The sequence below is a fragment of the Micropterus salmoides genome, unplaced genomic scaffold (assembly GCF_014851395.1).
Source record: "Micropterus salmoides isolate LMB-PRFRI ecotype aquatic unplaced genomic scaffold, ASM1485139v1 Ms_hic_scaffold_10, whole genome shotgun sequence".
Classification (NCBI taxonomy): domain Eukaryota; kingdom Metazoa; phylum Chordata; class Actinopteri; order Centrarchiformes; family Centrarchidae; genus Micropterus; species Micropterus salmoides.
Window position 1 is genome coordinate 31,073,674 of NW_024040041.1, and position 23,184 is coordinate 31,096,857.

General features: G+C 40.1%; 1 protein-coding gene across 1 annotated transcript; it reads left to right on the forward strand.

The window, feature by feature from the left end:
• Positions 1 to 672: 672 nt before the first annotated feature.
• fus (FUS RNA binding protein) lies at positions 673 to 21,874 on the forward strand. Its single transcript, XM_038708193.1, is given in 16 exon segments — positions 673 to 1,638; positions 2,493 to 2,517; positions 2,775 to 2,965; positions 3,068 to 3,257; positions 3,763 to 3,989; positions 4,636 to 4,802; positions 4,804 to 4,832; positions 9,382 to 9,416; positions 13,086 to 13,121; positions 13,554 to 13,663; positions 15,620 to 15,749; positions 16,087 to 16,185; positions 17,083 to 17,242; positions 17,507 to 17,604; positions 18,451 to 18,595; positions 19,750 to 21,874. Coding segments are annotated over 16 exon segments (1,695 nt in total). The 5' UTR covers positions 673 to 1,625; the 3' UTR covers positions 19,790 to 21,874.
• Positions 21,875 to 23,184: the final 1,310 nt, after the last annotated feature.

Below are 23,184 nucleotides of genomic sequence, written 5' to 3' on the forward strand. Positions count from 1 at the left end.
AAGATTTTATCATAATAGTTTTGAATGTTCTACCTCTAATTTGTGCAGTAATCCACTTTTTTTGTTTGTTCTGACCATAAAGAATAATTTATAACCACGTTTTAACCATCTGGTTTCGTCAACTTTCACTCAGGAGCAAAAATTAGCCTTGATGTTCTGTTGTGGTAACGTTACACTTCCCTAAAACTACAGGTCTCTCAAGATGTAGCTCTCAGACGACAAAAGTAGCAATTTCTATATTTTTATTTCTTTATATTGCATAAATAAGTTTTACAAATCAAAGTGCTCCTATAGATCAAGAGTGCATTTGTACACAATTATTCTTCCAATTTGATTATGATCATATACCACCTCATGCCCCCTCCTCCAAACATACACAAACATGATCACCATTACACGAAAAGACCATGCAGAAACAAACAAACAAACAAACAAAGCAAAACAAAAAACCCCACACAATCTCACATAATCACACAAACACTCACTCAAGGGAAGCAGCTTTGTTCACATACAGTGTGTTATAATATTATTAGTTACAAACAGACGTTAAACATTACAATTTTGAGCTGATATATTCATGTACTTCTGAAGTTTAATTTGTGAATCAACCTCAATATATAATAATAATAATAAAAGTATAATAACCTTTCAAGAGGGATTTCATTCAGGAGTTTTTCAAAGCAAAGTGACACATCCGGGGGCTCCTCAGCAACCCACATCTGAAGAAGACTTAACCTTCCAGCGTACCAGCAGATTCTCAATATATCCTTGTACCTGCTGACAGCCTGCTTTGTTGTGTCATCTACATTTACTTATTTGGCACACGCTTTTATCTAAAGCAAATCTCATTTCAGGAACAACATACAAGCATTAACAGAGCATCAATACAGCAGGAGATCTACAAGTGACAATACTTGTAAGAGCTATTACCGCATACAGCATCAACGGGTAAATACTTAAGGGAAGAAGAAGTAGGGGAAGTAGTTAATGAATAGTGCAATCAATACAAGAGAACTGTAAGAAGAAGAGCGGCACAGGAAGTGCATGTTAGAGTTTGGAGGTGTTATGAGAGGAAGTGTTCTCTGAAGAGTTTTCAGGAGTTTCTTGAAGCCCCTGCTCTGATGGCACGTGGTAGCTCGTTGACACAGATGAGAACAGCCGGGACTGGGATTGCTTTGTGTGGCCAAGGGGGAACATAAACTTGTGTTATGGAGTTTAGGTGACGTTAGATGTGTGCAGACCCAGCAGTCACTCTATAGGCTATATCCTAATCCTAAAATACAAATGCCTGGGTTTAATGTTGACTTGCAAGCGATAAAAACCATCAATTCTCATTTTAAGATCACTCCAAAATTGCACAATCTTTAGGCATTCCCAGGAAGCATGAAAGTAAAAAGTAGCATTGTTGATACTAAACCGGTGGGAGGCAGCAATGCGCTAAACAGTCTGCCGGAGGAGAAGAAGAGGAGCTACGCTGCTGCCCGCCCCCTTGTGTCCGCAGGAGGAACTGCAGTAACCGGGCTGTGACAGCTGCCCCGGTCCCCGGTGTCCCTTCATCCGTCTCAGTCCGTAAACAACGCGCTGGTTGATCAATTGCTTTATAGGTTAAAGGCCGTTTCATCGAAATGTCGTCTAACGGTAAGATTCAGTACAAAACGTCGTTTAAAACCAGTGAAGGTTAAAAAGCTCGTGAGCTAATACTTAAATATCTTCACCAAGACGCAACGTTAACTTAACCGGCGAGCTAAGTTAGCTAATGTCAAGACGCTAATTAACGTATATATATATATATATATATATATGTTTATATTAACGTTACTGTTTGAAGGCCGGACGTTTTCATATTCAAATCACTCGGTTACATTAGAGAAGGAGAGAAGCAGAAGGAGAAGGAGCTGCCCGAGTGGAGGAAAAACCTACCGGCGAGCTAACAGTTAGCATGAAGCTAAGTCGGTCGCTTGTGCTACTGACCCAGTTTGAGAGATGGCGGCTCCGCCTCTCTGCCTCTCTGCCTCTCTGCTGCTCTCAGGCTGCGGGTTTAACTCGGTTCGGTTCAGATGATGTTTAACATTAACGCTTATTATTCTTATTAACGAAAGCACATCACGTTAAACTCAACAAAACGGCGTTAAATTAAAGAAAGCTGCTTGAAAATTTGGCTCGGGATGCATCAAACCACGTTTCGTAACAGCTTCATCTGTATTACAGTTATTATTAGACTGCTGGTTGGTCCCATTTTATTTATGTGTAACAATAACAGACTATAAAACGTGTCTCATTTCATTTCTTTTGCGTAGCTCATATTTGCCAAACAGGAACCAGCATACAACTGGATGTTTTATTATTATTATTTAATCATATGTTGAGGGTGATTCCGGTGTGAGTGAAGCTCTGTATCATTTGGATTACTCTTATTAGATATGTGCTTTACTAAAAAAGACTAATCTAATGCGTATGTATATATTTAACACTCAGTTTTGTTTATTCCATAGATTATTCCCAGACGTCTGCCCAGGGGTAAGTAATGTTATACTCAATCATAAACCAGTTCTTTTCCAATATGGGGAGTTTATGCATGAGATTTTTAAGACTTGTTTACGTATATCAATATCATACTTCCTGTATAATACGTCAAGAGCTCCTATCTTTCTCATATAAACACCTCGACTACAAACATACATTTGGGTTAAGGCAAGGTTTGTATATTCTTGGTAAGTTATGGAAAAGCGATGTGTTCATGTTTGGATGTTTTATTTTTTTTTTACCTCTTGCAGCTATGGGTCCTACGGTGGTGGAGGAGGTGGTGGTGGTGGAGGCGGCGGCGGCGGTGCTAACCAGGGCTATGGTCAGTCTTCTGGTCAGAGTTATAGCCAGCAGGGCTATGGAGGCTACAACCAGAGCTCTGACAGCAGCTCCGGCTCTTACAACCAGGGAGGATATAGCAGCTATGGTCAGCCCCCGTCAGGTAGAGGAAGATTCAATAACGGCCCGAAACCACGCTGTTCTTCTGTTGCACACTGTGGTGTAACTTTAATTCCATGTGCTGCTGTATCCTTTCTTCTCCCAGGAGGATACAGCTCTCCGCCCTCTAACCAGGGGGGCGGCAGCGGCGGCGGTGGTGGTTATAATCATTCCAGTCAGCCCTATAGCTCTGGAGGCTACAACAGCAGCAACCAGCCTTCCAACATGAGCTACAACCAGCAGTCATCATTCTCTGGGTACAGCCAGCAGCCACCTTCCTCTTCCTCCTCTGCAGGGTAAGACACAGTCAGCTTCTGCTTCTCTACTTTTAATTTGTTATGCCCCATTTGGACAGTAAAGTAGAAATTACGGAGGGATGTAGGTGATGAAATATGAGCATAAACGGGCTAACTAATTTTCACTCATCAGGAATTTATTCTTTCTATAGCAGATAACCAAGTTACACTAGCCATCAGGAAATTCCTCTAAGTTTAACTGGACTTCCTAAACACTGATTTATTTATAAATCACCATATTAAAACCCTGTTAAATATGCAGTCAGAACGCATGTATGACTCACAGCTCACAGTTACCTGTTGTCGTAGTACTGAAACGTACTTTCTGGCATGCGATTCCTTCTGATGCACATTAGTCAGGTATAGCAGCTGTCTGAGGAACTAACGGAACGATTTGTCAATGTAAACAGAGCTAAAAGATGCAAAAAGATCTCTATGAAGGGGTGTAGATGTGTGTAGCTTTGGTTGATGTGTTATCTGCTTCTCTTCTCCCCACCTTCAACAGATATGAAGGTAACTCGCAGGCCCCTGGCTACAACCAGCCACCGAGCAGTGGACAGAGTGGAGGTGGTTACGGCAGCAGTGGCGGTCAGACTGGTGGCTATGGGGGCAGCGGGAGCCACCAACAACCACCCCAACACGGAGGAGGAGGTCACTACAACCAGCCTCCAAGCTACAACTCCCCCCCGCCACAGAGCTACAGTCAGCAGAGCCAGTATGGCCAAAGTGGAGGTAAGGGATGTGTTTATATTCTCTTTTTTTAATGCACTTTTGCAAGTGAGAAGAACTTAACATGAACTCACCAGGGAACAAAAATGACCATTTCTTTATTTGAAAAGTAGTTCCAGAGAAAATTGTTTACAGTCAGGTCTGTGGGTATTGTTGTTACTATTTCAAATGTAAGTTTTCAGTCCTTACGCACCTCAATATCCCCTCATTTCCACTTCCTTCACCTCAACATGCACTGTATCTACGGTATCAGGTTTGCCCTCAGGCTGCTTGATGTCGAGTGAAATTTAATTTGGACCCTGATTTGGCATATTCTGCAGATTATTTCACAGAAAACACAAAAATTTCCACACACTGCTTCTGAAATGTCTATTCTGATAGTGTGATTGTTACTCAGAAAACTTTGAAAATTAGTTTGAACAGCCTAAGTGTACCAGCCACACAGTTATTCACAGTGACTTGGATTACTATTGTTTTTCCATTACCAGCACCGACTCGACTCGGTTTGGCCGTGCGCCGTTTTCTATTGCAGATAGTACCCCTCAGTGTAGCTGGTCCTCATAGCTTTGGTTTTCACAGTACAGTGTTGGCGTGTGTGTGGAGCACTCACACGGGTAAATCTGTTGACATCTGATTCTCTCTCTCTCAGGATATGGAGACGAAAGCCCACCATTGAGCGGAGGAGGAGGTGGAGGGTATGACAGTCCTGATGGAGGTTACTTAGGTCAGGATGGCCGTGGTGGCAGGGGCCGTGGGGGTGGATTTGGAGGTCGCGGTGGTGGCGGATATGATCGCGGTTTTGACCGAAGCAGCCGAGGGGGGACCAAGAGGAAGAGGAGGCATGGGGTAAGTTTTTTAAAAAGCCTCCAGTGTCCCATGTTATCAGTCCTGTTTTACTAGGTCCTCTGGACTTATGAAAGTGCTCTGAATCTGAGTGCAGTGATGCATGTAAATGTTTCCTCACCTTTTGGCTACATGTGGAACTGTGTAGAGGAAAATTAAATAGGAGAGAGAGAACTGTTCCACGTTCATAGCTACATGCTGAAGCAATTGAGAGGTGCGAGCTGATGTGTCAGAATTTCCCCTCCCACTTGCTTTTGAGGAAAATGAATTCTTAAATTGCCACAAAGCAATTGATGTGTTTTCTGTCTGCAGTGACCGCTGCACAAATCTTGTTTTGTTTTGTACATAAACTTTCTGAATACATCACATTAAAGGTTTGTCTGTGATTCGCAGCACCTCCTGGAGTCAAACTATTGACAGATACAGTCGGAGTGCTGTGCTGCAACTCTGGGTATTTGCCCAATAGGGCTGAGCAATAACATAAAATCGGTTCTGATCCATTACCAAATAATACCAGGGCAGGAATCACTTATATTTATCCTATTATTTATTATTAAAAGCTGCTGCTGTGCTGTGACAGAGGGAGAAGCCATGTGTCGTGATATATAAGGTGACTACCTATACATCAATAGGCTACTTCTGAATACGTTTTTATTACCAAAGTGATTTGCCAAACATTAGGTATTTCTTTTTAATCTTTTATTACTTAATCATAAGAGAATTTGTTTAAGATTATATGTAATATATTGTATGAACTAACGCGGTGATCTCTGCATGCACGCACACAACAGCAGCAGAGAGTGCATGCACTAAGTAGAGTGTTCAGGGGCCCGGACCTTGATCTAATGTGAGACAGATCAGTGTTGGATTACTTCTATCAATACTCAAAACTTAAAACAGGACTTCTTTTTGGTAATTTATGTATTATTATATGAAATGTAGTCCCTTCCTGCTACACAGAACATATCAGAGAATTACATTTAGAATATGCTAACATATAAAATAAATCCATATAGGCCAAAACAGTTCATTTATATACATATATATACATACACGTATGCACCGAAGTTCTTCATTTGGGAAACGGTGTCCATCCACTGTGTTTCAGCACCAAGCACCAGCGATGTAAACACACGGATCTGCCCAGACTTAATGCAGACACAAACCCATCATTGCTGGAATGCTGTTGCTGTGCGATGCAATAAAAAAATCAATATTACAAATATTAATAAGACACTTTTATATCATAAAAATATACATTGTAAAGTTATGGTAAAAAATATAAGTTGATAGTTATGCAGTGAACTGTGTTCCCCTGTTACGCATTTCATCAAGAAAAAACTCTGTGTGTGAAATAAACCTTCAGTAATTTATTCTGGGAATTAATTATTGCTTGGAATCGTTCATTAAAACCAAAGAAGTTCTTAAAACAATAACACAATATAATCATGTCATCATGGTATGATACCACTGAAAGTAATAACTTTCAATTATGGCCCAGCCTACTGGACGCAACATCTTGAAGTTTACAATCACAAAATGCCCAGAGCTCACAAAAGTAAACTGAATGTGTTCGAAACACGGCTGCATGTGTCCAAGCACAACATAAAGGTTGTGCTTGTAAACTGGGTAAAATGCCATATCATATAGGGGTTCGCAGTCTGCTGTGATGGGCTCATTATATTAAGGTTCTTGTGGCCAGGGTTGGATATCGAGAACCGCTTCCAAGTTGGAACCATTGCAAAAATTTCTAAGAACTGTGGGTCAGTCTCGCTCCTGATTAAACGGCAGTGAGCGTTTTACAGGCCATAAAAGTTGCACTTACACGATGTCCGGTCACTTGTTACGCAGAATGTCAACAAAGCATTGCTACCCAGCTGTAGTAGCAACGTCTCACGCTCGGGTACAAAACACAGGTGAGCTGACGTTCACCTTTTTATACTGAAGGGAAAAGAATGATGTCTACAAATGAGACCTTTCACTTTAGACCTAAAGGGGAAGATGAGCAAGAGGATGAAGGTCACCGAGTGGTGACGAGATTTATAGTGAAGGGGTTGGAATCGGAACCGAGATTCAATAAGAACCTTATTCCATAATTTGAACTAGAATCTGAATCGATAAAATTGAAACGCTACTCAAACCCTACTTGTGGCTGAATGCCGGTCAGAAACCATATCCTCACCCAAACAAGAGGGTACTTGTGTGAAGTTGCAGTGAGCATGCTATTGAGTCATGTGAAGCTTTAAAAACGGATCCTTCAATGAAAGAGCTACGACATGAACCAGAGTAAATCACTGCGTGGAAAACAGATTTGCTTCTATCTCGGTTTCTGTTCGAGATCTTACAGATTACAGTTTTGTTATGAAGCATGACCCCTCCCTCACCGTCAGTCATTTCATCATCTGCAGAAAGACAAAATGTGGAAAAGCCAAAATGTAATCATAAAAAGGTTCACTACAATTTACATTTATAAACGTCAATAGCAAAAATATGAAGCTTTTGAAAGCAAACATCTGTGCTACCAGATCACTGTCTCTATGTAAAAGAGACAAAAACTAACAAACCCGATTTAATTCAACTGCAACATGTATCTATATAATGGCTGTCCATGATTTGGCTGTATGTGGTGGTGTTACTGCAGTCACTTACGTACATGATATCACATCTTTGTCCCTTTAATGGACTTGTTGCCTTTGTCACATTACTATAAACACAAGAAACCTTGTGTACTGCAGACTGTCCGTTGCCAGTGTGATGATCCAAACACAGCGATGTAGGTGCTCGAACAAAGAGAGAGGACGGTATGATCACACTCAAGCTCAGCATTGCATGAAAGCCAGGTTACAAACAACAGCAATGCAAAGTTCTGTTAAAGACAAAAAAGGAAAACTAAACCTGTCGCATCAAACACAGGTTGACTTTGAACTTTGGGTGGCTGTTGGCGAGCAGCTCAGAAATGCAACAGCTGACTGTTGATTTGCAATATGCAAGCTACTTCCTGTTTAGATTTCAGGAAACGTAAACAAACTGTATTTATGTGTAAGTTCAAGAAAAATATATAAATGCAAAAAAAAGAGAAGTAGATTTTGGGTCAGGGTAACGTTGGATAAGCCCAATAAATTATACAGAACAGAGACAAATCACAGAACAAAGATTTTACAAGAAGAGTGAAGCTGTGAAGCAGAAACAGTTTTGGTATGGTAAGTTGATGTTTTTGTTTTTCTTCTAGAGGTTGTACGTTATCTCATGTACTCTCTTGTAACCTCATAATGTTGGTGATGAACTCGTAGACGAGCTAGTTTACCATTTCATTAAATGCCCTCTCATCCATCATGGACTATTTGAATTTTGGAACTCAGTCCCTCACAGTATACTTTAAATATGGCACTGAGCACTAATCGGCCGATACTCTCATGTGTTGTTCAACAAAGTGTTTGTTAAATTATACATTTTTATCTTTATATATTGAAGAGTTAAAAATGTTTTTGAGTGATCTTGGCTTAAGATTTGAGAACGGAGGAATATAAACTGATGCTTATGTCCTTCTTTTTCATGATAGATGTGATATCTTGGTATAATAAAGTGTCTTCTGTTTCTAAAAGTCACAAGATAACAAAAGGTTTTAAAGAAAATCAGAGGTATAGCTCTATTTTAAGGACAAATGTGCCCTAAAAGGATTGAAAGTTGTGTTAAAAAAAAAAAAAATCTAGCTTGGCCTGTAAGCCTCGGCTCACCAATATGGCGTTTTTTTTATTCCTCACAGTTGTCTTTTTGTCTGCAAGATTTTTCCAAAATGGCAAGTAGACTGTGTGCGTTAACTGCCCACACACTAACACACCACAATACATTACCATCACCTGCCTTTCTCACCTGTTACCACTACCTCCCCAACCAGCCCTTACAGGATCACTGTGTCATACTCTGCTTTAATCAATCTTTGAATCTTCTCCTAGGCTTTTACCTTCTCTCCAGGCTGGCTTTCTGCTCTTAAGCCATCATTTGGGATATTGCAAACCTGGGGAAGTCCACAGACCGTTAATAGTCAAATTGTAGTTGGAGGAAATAATGATTTGAAAATACTAATAATTTGGGAGATCATGGGGGGAAAAGCACCAAAGAACATCTGTTTTTAGATTTGCTTCAATTTGTGTAAAGAATAAAAAGGTTATCTGAGACCTAAAAGAAAATACTCAACACCCATCCAGGGATCAACGGTGTTAATGATTGGGTTGGTTAATTGACACACAACCAAGTTATGTGGTGAAATAAAATGGGTGCACACAAGTCACTTAAAGGCTTGGTAGAACTTTAGGGTAAAAATTTTATCAGCTTGTAAACATAAAATGACAAGGTCTTTAAACTGGCCTCTTGTCCCCGAGGTATGTTCAAGAAACTCTGAACAAGGTCAAGTAGGGGTTCAGGACAAGTGCCAAAAGAAGAAGGGTGGGTTTAACTCAGAGTCTGAGAGTGAAGGTTACCCACAACCCATTGAGAGAAATCGCTGTCAGCACCTGCCTTCAATGCGTGTCGTTTCTCTCTTCCTCCTCATCAGAATGGCCGATCGTGGAGGATTCAGTAAGTTTGGTGGTAAGTGACTAAAATAGACTTGAGCACAAGAAGGTTTGTTGGGTTTTAAAGAGTCAAAGCTAAAAAAGGAGGGGACACCAGTATACTTACAGCATGAAGTGGGTAAACATGTATAATTAACTTCAAGGAAAATTCTTTTTACGCTACTGAACTGATTATTACAGAAAAAGTATGTGTAGCCTTTTGAGATTTAATATGACATATTTACAAGGTAGAGTTTGATGAATAATGTTGAATAAGTGTTCACCTTGCAAGTAGGAAACCACAGAGTGCTCAGGTGTATCAGTGCTCAGTGATTGCAAATATCCTGCAGAGGGAGGTAAATGGTACATCATGGCTTTATGTATGTACTTCTTCAGCAACTCTTATCTTGCGGCTTTGGAATATGTCTTACCAGTGTTCAGAGCTTTTGTCCATGAGTCATAAAACATGCAGTGGTTGTTGGGGTAATGTGTCAAAACCATCCAAAGCAAAACATAAGGTATCAATAGGTTTGACACCATGATTCAGATTTTTGTGCACATGATGCAGGTTGTGTGTCACACATGAATGGATGAGTTAACATTTATGTGCATGAGGTGCAAGGAATTTAGCCCCATACAAGCATGACTGTGCAACTTGTAGAAACTCGTCACTTGTAGTTTCCAGAGATGAGTCAAAAACTGATTTGATTGCCCAACTGTGGAATGTTGTCAAGTGATAAGGTCCATGTTGTGCTATAAATGGAAAGAACATTTCTCAACAATGGAACAATAGACCAGCTTGTATTAAAGTCACGTGACTCCTTATTTTAATGATAAACCACGCCCAAGGATTGTTAATCACACAGTTGGTTTATTTAGTGTGACTGTATATAGTTCATGTTTGACTTGAGGTTTACTTGCAGGTCTGTGACAGATTGATACTTGGTATTTACCTTGACTTTATTTAGCTTAAAGTTGCTTTTATTTATTAAACAAAAATTATAAACCTGCAGGGTTGATGCTGGTGCAGTCGTCTTGTCAGTGGCATCTATAATAGTTATTTATAGGGGTAACGTGTTGCACAGTATTCATTTTGTAATTCTAATATTTAATTTAATTGAAGTACAACAGGGTCTGATGTTTAATTATAAACTACCCAGTGATCCAAGTAATCAAAGGTTTAATTTGTTACATATGCCAACTATGTGTAGTTAATGTTTTGTTAATTCTAATAATTAGGATAAAGGTACAAATAACAATTAGGTAAAAAAAAACTGGGTAACTTCTGTTATGATTTGGCGTTATATAAATACAAATGAGTTGAATAACAAACCTCTAATTTAAGTATTACATGTTTGTGTATATTAGCCTGGTGTGTAGGTGGTGTAAGCATTTTTTTTCAGTGTATAAAAAATGTAAACTGCACATGCGGTGTGTCACAGTTGTAAGGCAAACTATGCAAAGAACTTTGTTACTAAAATGCAAAGGATTAACAGAGGCCAATGTGCTTGACAAGGCAGAGGATAAACAGAGGTCAGAGGTCACCAATCCTGATGGTCTGAGCAAAGAAGCTTTTTCTGAGCCTCTCTGTGTTGCACTTGTGGCTACTGATGTATTTACCTGAGCGTAGGAGATGGAATAGTCTGTTGCTGGAGGTGGTTCATTCATTATCCTACTAGCTCTGGTTCTGCACCGTCTGGTGTGCAAGTCCTCTAAAATGGGGAGTGTAGGTCTAATGGTCCACCACTTTCTGTAGGGCCTGATGGTCCTGAGCAGTTTCCAGACAAGTTGGTGCTGCCTCCTGTTCGGATGCTTTCCGCTGTCTTTAGGGCAGAGAGACTCTTCAGCTAATCTTACCTTAAACAAAAACCCAAACATCAATAATTAAAAAGCTTAACAGTGACCGTTTCTAATGGAACAACTTTAGTTTTTTTGTTTGTTTGTAGTTTTAGTTTAAAGCATTTGTTGAAATTATGGGGAAACGGTGCAATTGTAATGAAAAATCTACAGAAATATAGACCTGCGACACTGTTTCCTGTAAATATCAGCCATGATGACAGGCTGTGCCACCGTAGTACTTCTTCCTGATCAGTTTAGTGAGTATCAGTCTTTGGGTAATCATTCTTTTTAGTAGCCTCTGTGTTGCTGCTGAAAAGGGTTTGCCTGGTTTCACTGTCACAGGCCAGATTCATTACCTAAGTGGGTCAAATGTTGAGGTAAGGGTTTGGCTCTGGCTTCTGATGACATTGTCATCGAGAAGGGACCAGTTCCAGGAACTCTGTTAAATGAAAGCTGCAGGTGATGCAGCTTTCAACCAGTCTTTCCGAAAAAGGGGACAGGAATTAACACACCTAAACATTCCTAAAGGTGTTTCCGTTAACCTCTAAAAACTTCAACATTGGAAGTTGGGTTTATGAATGGGTAAAGTGTGCGCAAATGTTGTACTGCAATAACGAAATCTCAGAATGACAAATGGTGCTGTTATGTACACGATGTATGTTGGGGCATTTTCCAAGAATCCCTTGTTAAGATGTGGGACAACCAAGGTAGACACAGTAATGAATGAATGAATGAATGAATGAATTACATGGGTGACCGGGTCGTTGAAGGTGTACATACTCAAAACAACAAAGGGATTGTGTTGCAATACGTTGGAGTTGGTAATGTTTGTGTGAAAGGAAGGTACTTATAGTGGGTTAAGAAATGCATCAACACAAATACATTGACTTGTGGACTGTTTTTAAACCTCAAAAAGAGCCCGACATGCGTGCTTCTGCATGAAGTGTCATAGAAGTATATTGTGGTTTCTTGGCGGATCAAAGAAACAACCACTTCAATGAAATGGTATACTGTGAGAAGTATGGTGCGATGCACAATATCAACTTGCAGGAAGGATCTCAATAACGCGGGCAATCTTGTTTTGTGTACGTGTTTGAGAGAATGCCGGCTGCTTACTGTGAAGTGGGGTAATCATGAAAGATGTAATTGTATAATGACACTGCTAAAAGACAGGATGGTAAAATGCCAGGTTTATTATGTGACAAGCTGTCACAGCAAGCACTAGGGTGTAACGATTACTCATCTGAAACGAGTGTCAGGTACTGATAATATACTCTTAGTGAGTGGAGTATAATCGGAGTAAAATGTGTCTAACTGTTTTCTAATAAACAATACTTATAGGAAATTTTATTTAAAAAAACTTGGAGGTAAAAAACTTTTCTCTGAAGGTCAATTCTGAGGCTGTTCTGGAAATAGTTTTCTAATTAATATAGGGGTGGTGATGGCGCATAGATAAGATACTTGCCTTTGGTGTGGGAGACCTGGGTTCGATTCCCACTGTGAGACATCCACCATTGTGTCCCTGAGCAAGACACTTAACCCCTCGTTGCTCCAGAGGCGTGCGACCTCTGACATGTACAGCAATTGTAAGTCGCTTTGGATAAAAGCGTCAGCTAAATGTAATATATCAACTCACAACTTATAGTTAGTACTGCTCGTCTTTTTTAAGCCTTGCCCATTCTGGATAGGATCATTTAGTTGGTTAAACAGATAAAAATGTAGAAGTTTAATACTGGTTTTGTGTTGATTTGAGTGAGGACAGGAAATTAAATACAGTATTAGTAGTATTTACAGTTTGTGTGAGGTTTGTGTTTGTTTATCATTTGATCTTTTTCACAGCTAATTGCTGTTTTTTGTCCTCTTCAAGGACCAAGAGACCCGGGACATGGAGGACCCAGCTTCAGTAAGTTTTGAGTTGTTTTTGCCCTGCTAGCAACAAGACCTAACACAGTGTCCACAACTGACATTTTTCAGTCTCACTGAATAGATGTGCTTTGATATAACAGAAACTATTAACCATATTTCCTTGACGTTTATCATGTACTGTCTATATTACCAAAAAACAGATTTATGATTCCCGTCCCGTGGATAATAATTGTCAGAAAAAAAACAGTGCTGAAAGGAGAGTGAACTTTATATTCTTCTAAGCCAAAAATATCAGCTCATGCTGCCTAATACCAAGTTAATATAAATAACATATTTGCATTGCTTTGTTTTAGTGCCAATCAGTTATAGTAGTCAGAAACTGACCTACACAGAGTGATAGAACGGGTGAGATGTCCAGCGTTAGCCTCTTATTGCTGTCTTAACATCTCTTTTTGTTATTATCCAACAGTGCAAGACCAGGATAACTCTGATAATAACACCATCTTCGTGCAAGGCCTGGGAGATGACTACACTGTTGATTCGGTGGCAGACTTTTTTAAGCAGATTGGGATCATTAAGGTATCTCTCCAGTGCTACAGCATGTGTCTCATCAAGCACTGCCTGTATTTGAGCAATTTACAAGTTTCCCCTGACATTGACAGTAATTACACAAACACTTTGGTGCTCATGACAATCTATTCCAAATATCATTTCAAAATCAGAAACTTTATTAACATTTATGTTGATTAACCAACTTACCGTTCCTGTAAAATTCATGCAAAATGCCTATTCAAGGCATATCCAAAGTAAATTCAATGTAGTTATTGACCCATTTGGAGTAAATGCATGGTTTTGGGCTTTTCTAAAATATAATAATTTAATTTTAAAAAGAAAGTGTTTCTGCGTTAAAATGCTTGCTAACAAATGCATGTAGACAACTACAGCTGGGACTTATTAGCTGGAAAACACTGTAGGGCCACAGCATAAAGCCTCACCTAGTCTAAGTTTAAATTTTATATCAATACCATGAAAAATGACTATTTTCCACAGGTTTTTCTGAATGTATGTCTTAGCGTTTTTTTTTCAAAAACAGCACCGCCCCCTGGCGGCAGGCGGCTGTATTAGCTGGTAGCTTGAGGCAAATGTGTTTTTTTGCTGGTAGATCATGAACTTCCCACTTAAAGCTCGATATCGTTATTTTCAGAATTTTATTGGCTACAAGAAGTGCCAGTCATCGGCACAATTTGTTGCAACTGGTTCGGCCTACCCACGAAATAATAGGGGCTGGCCCTTCCTTACAGCGCGGGCTCTCGTTGGCTGTGAAAGGGACATGTGAGCTGCTATTGGGCCGGATTTGGTGTCACTTGAAAGGTCAGAGTTCAGCGGCCAATTTGAATACAAGATATCGTAATTGTTTACATTCAAATTGGAATTATTACGATTATAATGACATACGAGCCACGTCTGCCGGCAACAGTAGTCCCTGGGGATTTATTAATGGAATAACGTGTTTTGACTAAATGTTTTTACTAGATTGGATCACCTGAACCTTTGACAACGTAACAAGACTGTTTTTGTTGGAGTATAATTGATCGGTGGATTAGGATGAGACTAAGACAATAATTTTTAATCCAATTTAGGTTGATTCGGTAACATTTATCCAGATCAGTGTCCTTCAATCGCTCTCATCCTCAGCGTCATACGTGCATCCAGTTCATGTAGTGATTTCGACATTTCTTCTAATTTCATTGTCAGACCAGTGGTTACTCTCAGCAGCTCACCAGACTGCACCCCGATGGTGTCAGTCCTCCTCTGCGCTTCCACAGACCGGTCTGAGATGTTACGAAACAGTTCTGATCGGCCCTTTGATGTAAAACCTTCAGCTTGTCGTTCACCCCATTTAAGCACTCTTTAAGTTCCCCAGACAGCTTTTGGGTAAATTTAATGGCGGCTGTCTTACCAATTTTACGATATATTAGGGAGATTCCAAGAAAATCTTGTCAATAGCGCTGAGTGACCAGTTGATTAATTTCATTTTGATGGTTTCAGGAGAACAGCAGGCAGGTGTTCGAAAGAGAAAAGTTTCCACACGACCAAAGTAGACAGAAAATAGGAGCAAGCCAAGATAAGAGGGGAGAGTAGGAAAAGCACGACTGCTCTCTACAGTAGCAGGAAGAGGAAGTTAACTTTCAAGCGGTGTATCATATGAGTACAAAGTTAAGATATCAGTCGTGTGCACATACTGAAAGCTGCCGCCACCTGACCGCCCGCAGAGGCTAAGAGGTTAAAGGAAAAACCCAACCCAAAACACCACCCAACATAATACATTCTTTAAAGAAGAAATTCTCGCGTCCCAATTATTGATTAATTATGGCCTTTGAAATTCTGATAAACTTGCATCCAGGAAAGTTGGAAAAAAGCTTTTCTACAATCAAATATCTTACATCATTTAAATCTCTAAATTGCTATCAAGGCTGTCACGTGACCTAAATCAATCACTGCTTTGCCTCGGTTTCCTCCTGTCCATCTTCTTAGGTCAACAAGAAGACCGGCCTGCCCATGATCAACCTGTACACAGACAGAGAGACGGGGAAGCTGAAGGGCGAGGCCACGGTTTCCTTCGATGACCCCCCCTCAGCTAAGGCTGCCATTGACTGGTTTGATGGTGAGTTGAGAACACTGTCGAGCTTTGACTCGCTCATAAGTTCTGGTGTTTGCTGCTTGACGGCTTCAAAACCAGGTTTTAGTTGGAATGAAATGGAGAGTGTGGAACAAATTGAGCATGAAGATGGACAGCAGAGAAAGGAGTGGTTTGAAACGTCATGTTCGAAACTGTGCTATTGGAGTCTGTTGTAACTGACGGGAATGCAAGCTGATCGCAGCTGCTCTCCTCTTTAACGGACATAACTACAAACGTTTTACAGTTTTTCTTGTATTTAGCATTTTGTGAGCACATTTATTTCTTGCCTCAGCTCCTTTTGATTTCTGTCTTTCTTTGATAGGTAAGGACTTTAATGGAAATCCTATCAAGGTGTCTTTTGCCACCCGCAGAGCTGACTTTGGAGGCCGAGGTGGCATGAGGGGAGGTCGAGGACGAGGAGGTGAGCCCGTTTGTGAAGGTTGGCAATTTTTAATAGCACTTTTTTGAGTCCATTTGAGACAAATTCTTTTATTTATTAAGCCTTTATTCAACCAGGCTTTTCCCACTGAGATCAAAGATCTCATTTTCAAGAGAGACCTGGCCTAGCAGAATAGCTGCAACACAGAGTTTTAGTAAATTAACTGGCAAACACATAAAACATTTGCACACAGACTTGGACTGAGTATATTTCACAATAGATTTTAAATGATTCAGGATTACTATGCTTTGACCTTTTTTTTTTTTTTGTTTAAAGATCAGTCCATTGTTCCCTGCAGTAGGTGCAGAAAACCTAAAAACCAAAACACACTTTGGGAACAACATTGCAAATTGTCCAGAGAATGAAGAGTGTGATTTCTATAATTTAAGTTTAAAAGATAAGATTAGAAGAAAGGAATTTTGCCAAGAATGGCTCTGCAAATAAAAACATGCCAATGACTGAAGTGGTGCACGCAAAGCAGAACAATTCACTTTTGAATATAATACATGGTGAGTAAGAAAACCACCGTTCGTAAAACATCTCAGAGCCCCGTGATCCACGTTCTGCGGCATGTGAAGACAGTGAGAAGAAGCATTTATGTACAAAACATCCCCGTAATCAATAACAGGTAAAAGGACAGACTCCACGTAAAATCTTTTTCTGTGACATGCATACATTTAAAAGTAGATAAAAGCTCAGTTTGGTGACTATTTTTGAACTATTTGCTGGGACAATGCTGATCTTACTGTTGTTGAAGTAGTAAAGAAAATAAGGTTAGCACTAATTTAACACCTACGAGGACACAAACAATGCATCTGTAGTAACACTGGTGTCGCGCTGACAGAAGGGCTGAGTGGTTCCCTTCTTTGCTCTGTGAAGGGCCGATGGGTCGTGGTGGTGGATTTGGAGGGGGACGAGGTGGAGGTTTCCCAGGAGGCAATGGGGGCGGCGGCGGCGGTGGAGGAGGAGGAGGCAGCGGTGGCGGAGGAGGTGGAGGAGGTGGACAACAAAGAGCCGGAGACTGGAAGTGTTCAAACCCGTAAGTCGGGATTTGTTGATTTGTTGATCTGGATGGAAACGTGTTGTACAGCTACTGTGTTTCTGCTTCTATTCTACACAATCATAAAAACACGACCTTTTATTAAATGTTTGCACACACTGTGTTCATAATACAAGTTCATGCAAAAAGTAAATTTCATTTTTAATTAATAGCACTCGTGCAGCTCATAATGCAAAATATATCTAGAATGAGAATATTTTTAATTTTGTGGTTATTCATTAGTTTCTGCACATTTCTCTTCAGCAACTGTGGCAACCTGAACTTCTCGTGGCGTAACGAGTGTAACCAGTGCAAGGCCCCTAAACCTGAGGATGCTGGTGGGATGCCCCCAATGGAAAGAGGTTAGACCTCTGCAGTCCTTATATCTGACATGGTCTCGACATGGTCAAAAAATGTCACTTCTTCAATGATTAAATTAGTAATTCATTGATAACGAAGACAGGATTTTTCCTGCATAGAGCCCCACAAAGAGGTTTTAGCGAGCGCCAAAGGAAAATCACTGGCGCCAAAATGACCAGAATTGGGGGGGGTATCAGATATTCTCTTGATGTGTTTTATTTATCAAACAACTGTTGAGCAAGCAGAACAGAAACTTCTTGACTTCCACTTCCTGTCACTTCTCCTCTCATCCACAGCTTTTTGAAATTTTTTTTACACATGCAGCCTGTGCTGGATTAAATAAGCCAGCTGCTGCGTTGGTTTGACTTGGAAGCAGAGCTCGCGCTAATGACTTCCTGTGATTTCATGCAGCCGTGTGTGTTAGTTGCTGTCAAAGTCACTTCATGAACCAACCAATCACAGCCCAGGGGAGGCGGGGCATTAAAAAAAGGTTTAAGGCTCCACAGCAAACGTTAGAAATGCTGAACTCGTTGTTCTGTTTTTATTATTGACGAGTTAGTAATTTGTATAAACAAATGAGAGACTGACACCCTGAAATGTCTTTTAAACATCCTTTTGCTTTATTTCTTTTATAGCTTTGTTATGACTCACTCCACGGATAGCAACTCATAACTTGTAATAATACAATAGAGAAATATGTTATTAATTCATGAAAGCTCGTAGCGTCAGACTGCAGCTGTGCGGTTTGACTGCAGTGTGAATTCTCACCCCGGGGGCTGACATAGTGAAGCTGTCACTTTGTGTCAGCAGTTTACAAATTGTCACCTAATTGCTTGTTCTGCTGTCAGGAGGTTACGGCGGAGAGCGTCGAGGGGGGTTTGATCGGGGCGGTTTCAGAGGCCGAGGTGGTGACCGCGGCGGCTTCAGAGGGGGCCGAGGAGGCGACCGGGGAGGAGACCGTGGAGGATACGGCCCTGGAAAGATGGACGCAAGGTCAGACGCACTCAAACAAACGGCCCTCTTTGGCTGTCATGCATTTAGCTTGTAAGTTTAGAATGAGGCTATAAGTGATTCAGTGTCAAAGGAACCGAAAAACAGTGTTTCCCACATATTAGCTACGCTGTATATTAAAGGATAATTTCACATTGTCTTAAAACAATACCGTCCAGTTGTAGAAAAAAAAAAAAAAAGGTTTTTGGTGATTGTACCTCCCGTCCATACTGATGGTAACGGTTCTTAATGTGGTTCTAATGTAAGTGAGTGAGTTACCGTGTTGTACTAGTATATTAATGTAAAAGAACATACTCAAGTGTAAAGTACAGGTTCCTCACATTTGTACTTAAGTAAAATATTTGAGTAATCACACAGAAGGAAAACGGCAGGCACACAGCAGTGCCTTTTTTGGTTGAATTTAGTGCGCTGTGTGGGTTTTTTTATGTTGCTCGGCAACCAACTGCTGTCCTGTCAGTCAAATCAAAGATTATAGCGCCAGCGATCTGTAATCTGTGGTTTGTCGCTAAGTAATAACAAAAATGAACAGAAACTTGATCACAACTCACAGGTTTGTGTCTTTTGATGCTAAAAACATCTGCTTTAAAAACAATAGACAAAAGGAGGGCGCCTGCTCTGGCATTGTTTGAGGACAGTTTGTTGGAGTTTCTGGATAATCCAAGCAAGTGTAAACTTCCGTCACCACAACTGAGGGCCCGTCTCTCCATTCATCTGATTGGACAGTTGGGGGGGGGGGGGGGGGGTTCTGCTCAGAGCTGAATGTTTTTCAACTTCGTGCGCTCAAAGTGCTCCTTCAAAAAAAGGAGCCTCTCACTGCAAAAAACGTGTTCTGTCTGATGCGGGCCTAAATGTACTTACTATCCACCACGACCAAATATTATTTTTAGAATAATTTAGCTGTTTGACAGGGCCTTAACCCAGAGGGCTATGAGAGGAGACTGTAAGAGGTACATCAGTAATATGGAGCATTTTTGCACGAGGATATTGTCACATAAATGGTTTGAACTTTAAACTTGAACCTGAAAGTCCCTGTAAAGTCCCCTGTCAGCCCTGTACATCAGCAAACCTGTTTGTCCTGTAGATGTTGTTCATTGATTGGATGCTAACGATGTCATCGCTGTGTTGTAATTTTCCAGGGGTGACCACAGACAGGAGCGGCGGGGCCGTCCGTACTAGATCATCCGTCATAGGACAGCCCTCGTCCACGCTGCGCCCAGCCCAAACTTTCACCTTTTATATAACTCTGTTAACTTTGATCCACTTAATTCAGTGTGTAGACAATGTGATTATCCTGTGGTTTGTGTTTGCTCTAGTACATGTAACTCACTTCGTTCACGTCTATCCACATTCCCTTCTCGCTCAGTGGGGCCTCATTTAGAAAAAAACAATCAAATCTTTAGGGGATATAGGGAAATATTCTCACCAGCATCATCAGAATCAGAAATATAAAATATAGAAGAATAACGATTAACACTTCACAACAAATATGTGCAATATGCCGGGGATGTACAATGATGAGAAATTAAATAATGTTTACATGAGACAGCTGTATAACTTTACATGGTTCTTTAAACTAGTTATTACTTATACAGGGAAGATGTGTTTTAAGTCTCATTTACACCACATTTAATTGAATTATATTGAATTTTCAGGCGTGGGCCAAGGGACACGTATTTTTGTTTCTGGTGTGGATCCATTAAAGGGAATTCTTAGCATTGGGTGATTATTATTATTATTTTCTGCTTGAATTAACCAAATTCATGCGAGTCAAATTTAAAACTTTTAAAATTAAACACTGAGAAATGTATCACTAAAATACATTTTATAGATGAGCTGGCATTCTAGTTTGCAAGTGAAAACAAAGTTGTCCACCAATATATCACTGTTAATGTCAGAATTACATGTTTCTAATGTTGACTTAACATTTTTACAGTGTGTAATGGATGAATTAAACCGCCTTTGTTTTTACTTATCAACTTGAGGATTTAAAAACTTGTCTGTCAGTCAGCATTTAATGAGTAACAGTTTTCCAAAAGATAGTAATTAGGTAAGCCAGAGCTGTGGGGATAAGTATTAAAATGGTTTAATTATTTTAAAATAACAAAATTATTTATTGAAAATAATTTGATTTCTTTATCTTCAATCAATTTCTGCAGTTTGTGCACAGAGGGAACAAACAGTGAAGGATGGAAGATCCTCTATAAGCCTCATGCAAGAACAAACTCTTACAAACAGATTAGTACGAGTTTGTTGCATTCACCAATTTCCACAAAGGAACCAACAAAGTTCAGGGGTGGTACAGGCCGGTCGTACATGTGGTGTATCAAGCTGTTCTCACTCCCAAAGCTTTAAGTACAGCAGCTTGGTCAGTGGCTGTACACCGTAGATGCTCCTCTAGTCTGGTCAAAGTCAGGTGACGTAGTGTAAAGATTGTGAAAAGCCCCTGTGGGGAGGAAGCTGGCTTGGTTGGACGGGTCCAACACAGGACTTTCACCAGGAGGCTGCTGTTTGTGTAAAAAAACAAAAGCCAACACTGGCTTCTAACTAACTTAAGTCACATAACTTGTGTAACTAACAACTTATTTCAGCCTAAACCAGGATCTCACCGAACATGCGCCATAAATTATGGACCACTTTGCTTTAAATAGTAAAACTTTCAAACCATCTAACTTCTTGTCAAACCATTCTCAGTTTACGTCTTGAATCTCCGCACTGTGACGTTCTTTTTATTCATGGTACACGTGTATGAATAAAACAAGTCGCCGTGATCATCAAATCTCACAGATGCAGCTGCTACTCTTGAGCAGATGGTCTTCATCGAGTAGAAAAGTTTGTGCAGTGAAGTGAGTTTGGTGAATCCGACTTCAGGCAGGTTTAGGATAAAAATCTGGAAATGTTCTTGCACAAGGCCCAATCTTATTTATTTTTATTTTTTTTTAAGGTTTGTGAACAGGTTTGACAACAGAAACTGAACTAATGCCACTCCTGCAGCTTTTTGTTTTCACAAACACAGAATCCTTTAGTTGTTTAGGGTTTCCTGTGTAACATTAGTCACCTGTCAAAATCTAATTGGACCTGCGCCAATCTGTGTACCAATGTGATGGCAAATGGTCATAAGACTAAATGAGGCCTCATGTCTGCAGATGTGATTAAGATGTTTTTGTTGTGACAGAACTCTTACTAGGGGTTATTATTTATGACTTGTTTTTTTTTGTACTGTGCATGTGCTGGTTTTAAAATTAAAGTGTTGTAAAAACCGAACGATGCATCTGTGGTCTTTATTGAATTGTTTTTGTGCAGCTTTCAAACTCGTGGTTGTACAGAAAGTTTGAGATAGAACCTGTAGACGTGGTTAAAAGGAGACTCGGCACCTGAGAACAGTCAGTTATTAAGACGTTGACTGTGAGTAAACATTCCCTATCGGGTTTGTGGTGGTCTTTGGCTTGCAAGCTTCCCCCCTTTACTTTCAAACACAACTCAATTCAATTCAACAACTGTATTTATCCCCGTAGGGCAATTCAGTTTCAGTCTATCAGTCGTATAAAAACAAGAACAACTGCAACAAATCAAACAATAATGATGCCAAAATGCTACTTGCAAACACCAGAGAACAGTTCTCCAAAAAGCAAGGTTTTTGTTCCCACGTGCAGTTGCAAACCATAGCCTGGCTTCTTTATGGTGGTTTTGGGTTACTGTCTTCTTCCTTACTCAGCAGTCTTTGAGGTTATGTCGATAAACGACTCGTCTTAGTGTAAATAAAGATACTTTTGGATGTGTTTGCTCCAGCAGCTTCACAATGTCCCTTGCTGTTCTGGTTCAACTTCAACTTAGCGTATGTAAATATGGCCTGCTGTGATGTGTAAGTGAAATAATCTGTCTGTAAACAATTGTTGGAAGAATGACTTGTGATAAACAAGGTAGATGTCCTAACAGACTTGCCAAAACTATAATTTGTTCTCATGAAATCTTAAGAGAAAAATGAGTTTGAATGACTTCGGCCTCAGTGCATGTAAACCTCCGTCTTCAGCTGTAGGAAGCTCTGGGTAGTTTTGAAAGGTTGTTTGCTTTGGAAACTGGGTTATGGGTCAAGTTTAATTCTTCATAATTCTTAGAAATGTGTTTTTATATGAAAGGATGTCTCCTTTTAAGAACGATCTCCTTTGTGGAACTGGTACAGTTTCCTTCCCGCCAGCAATTGGCTGATGTTTACCTTTTGATAAACGTGGTTATTTTACTGCCACTCCTCTTCAAACTTGGCACACTGTTCAAGTTCACAGATCAGATTGATTTTAAGTATTGTAACATGTTAGTGTTTCATACATTATGTAGAATGGAAACGCAGGCTTAATTTTTTCTTTTACTACATTTATGTCCGAACCATTTGAGCAAGTTCATTAGGTGTTTTTTCTGTCAGGTGAACGAGTGGCTACAGCTGTTGTCTTGACAAAGAACATCCCCTAAATCCACTTTAGTTTAGTGGTTAAATTTAAAAAAGGTTAAACAGAGACAGTAATGGCCCCAAAATGAGCTATTTGCAGGTTTATATATAAAAATCAGGCATAATTAAATTT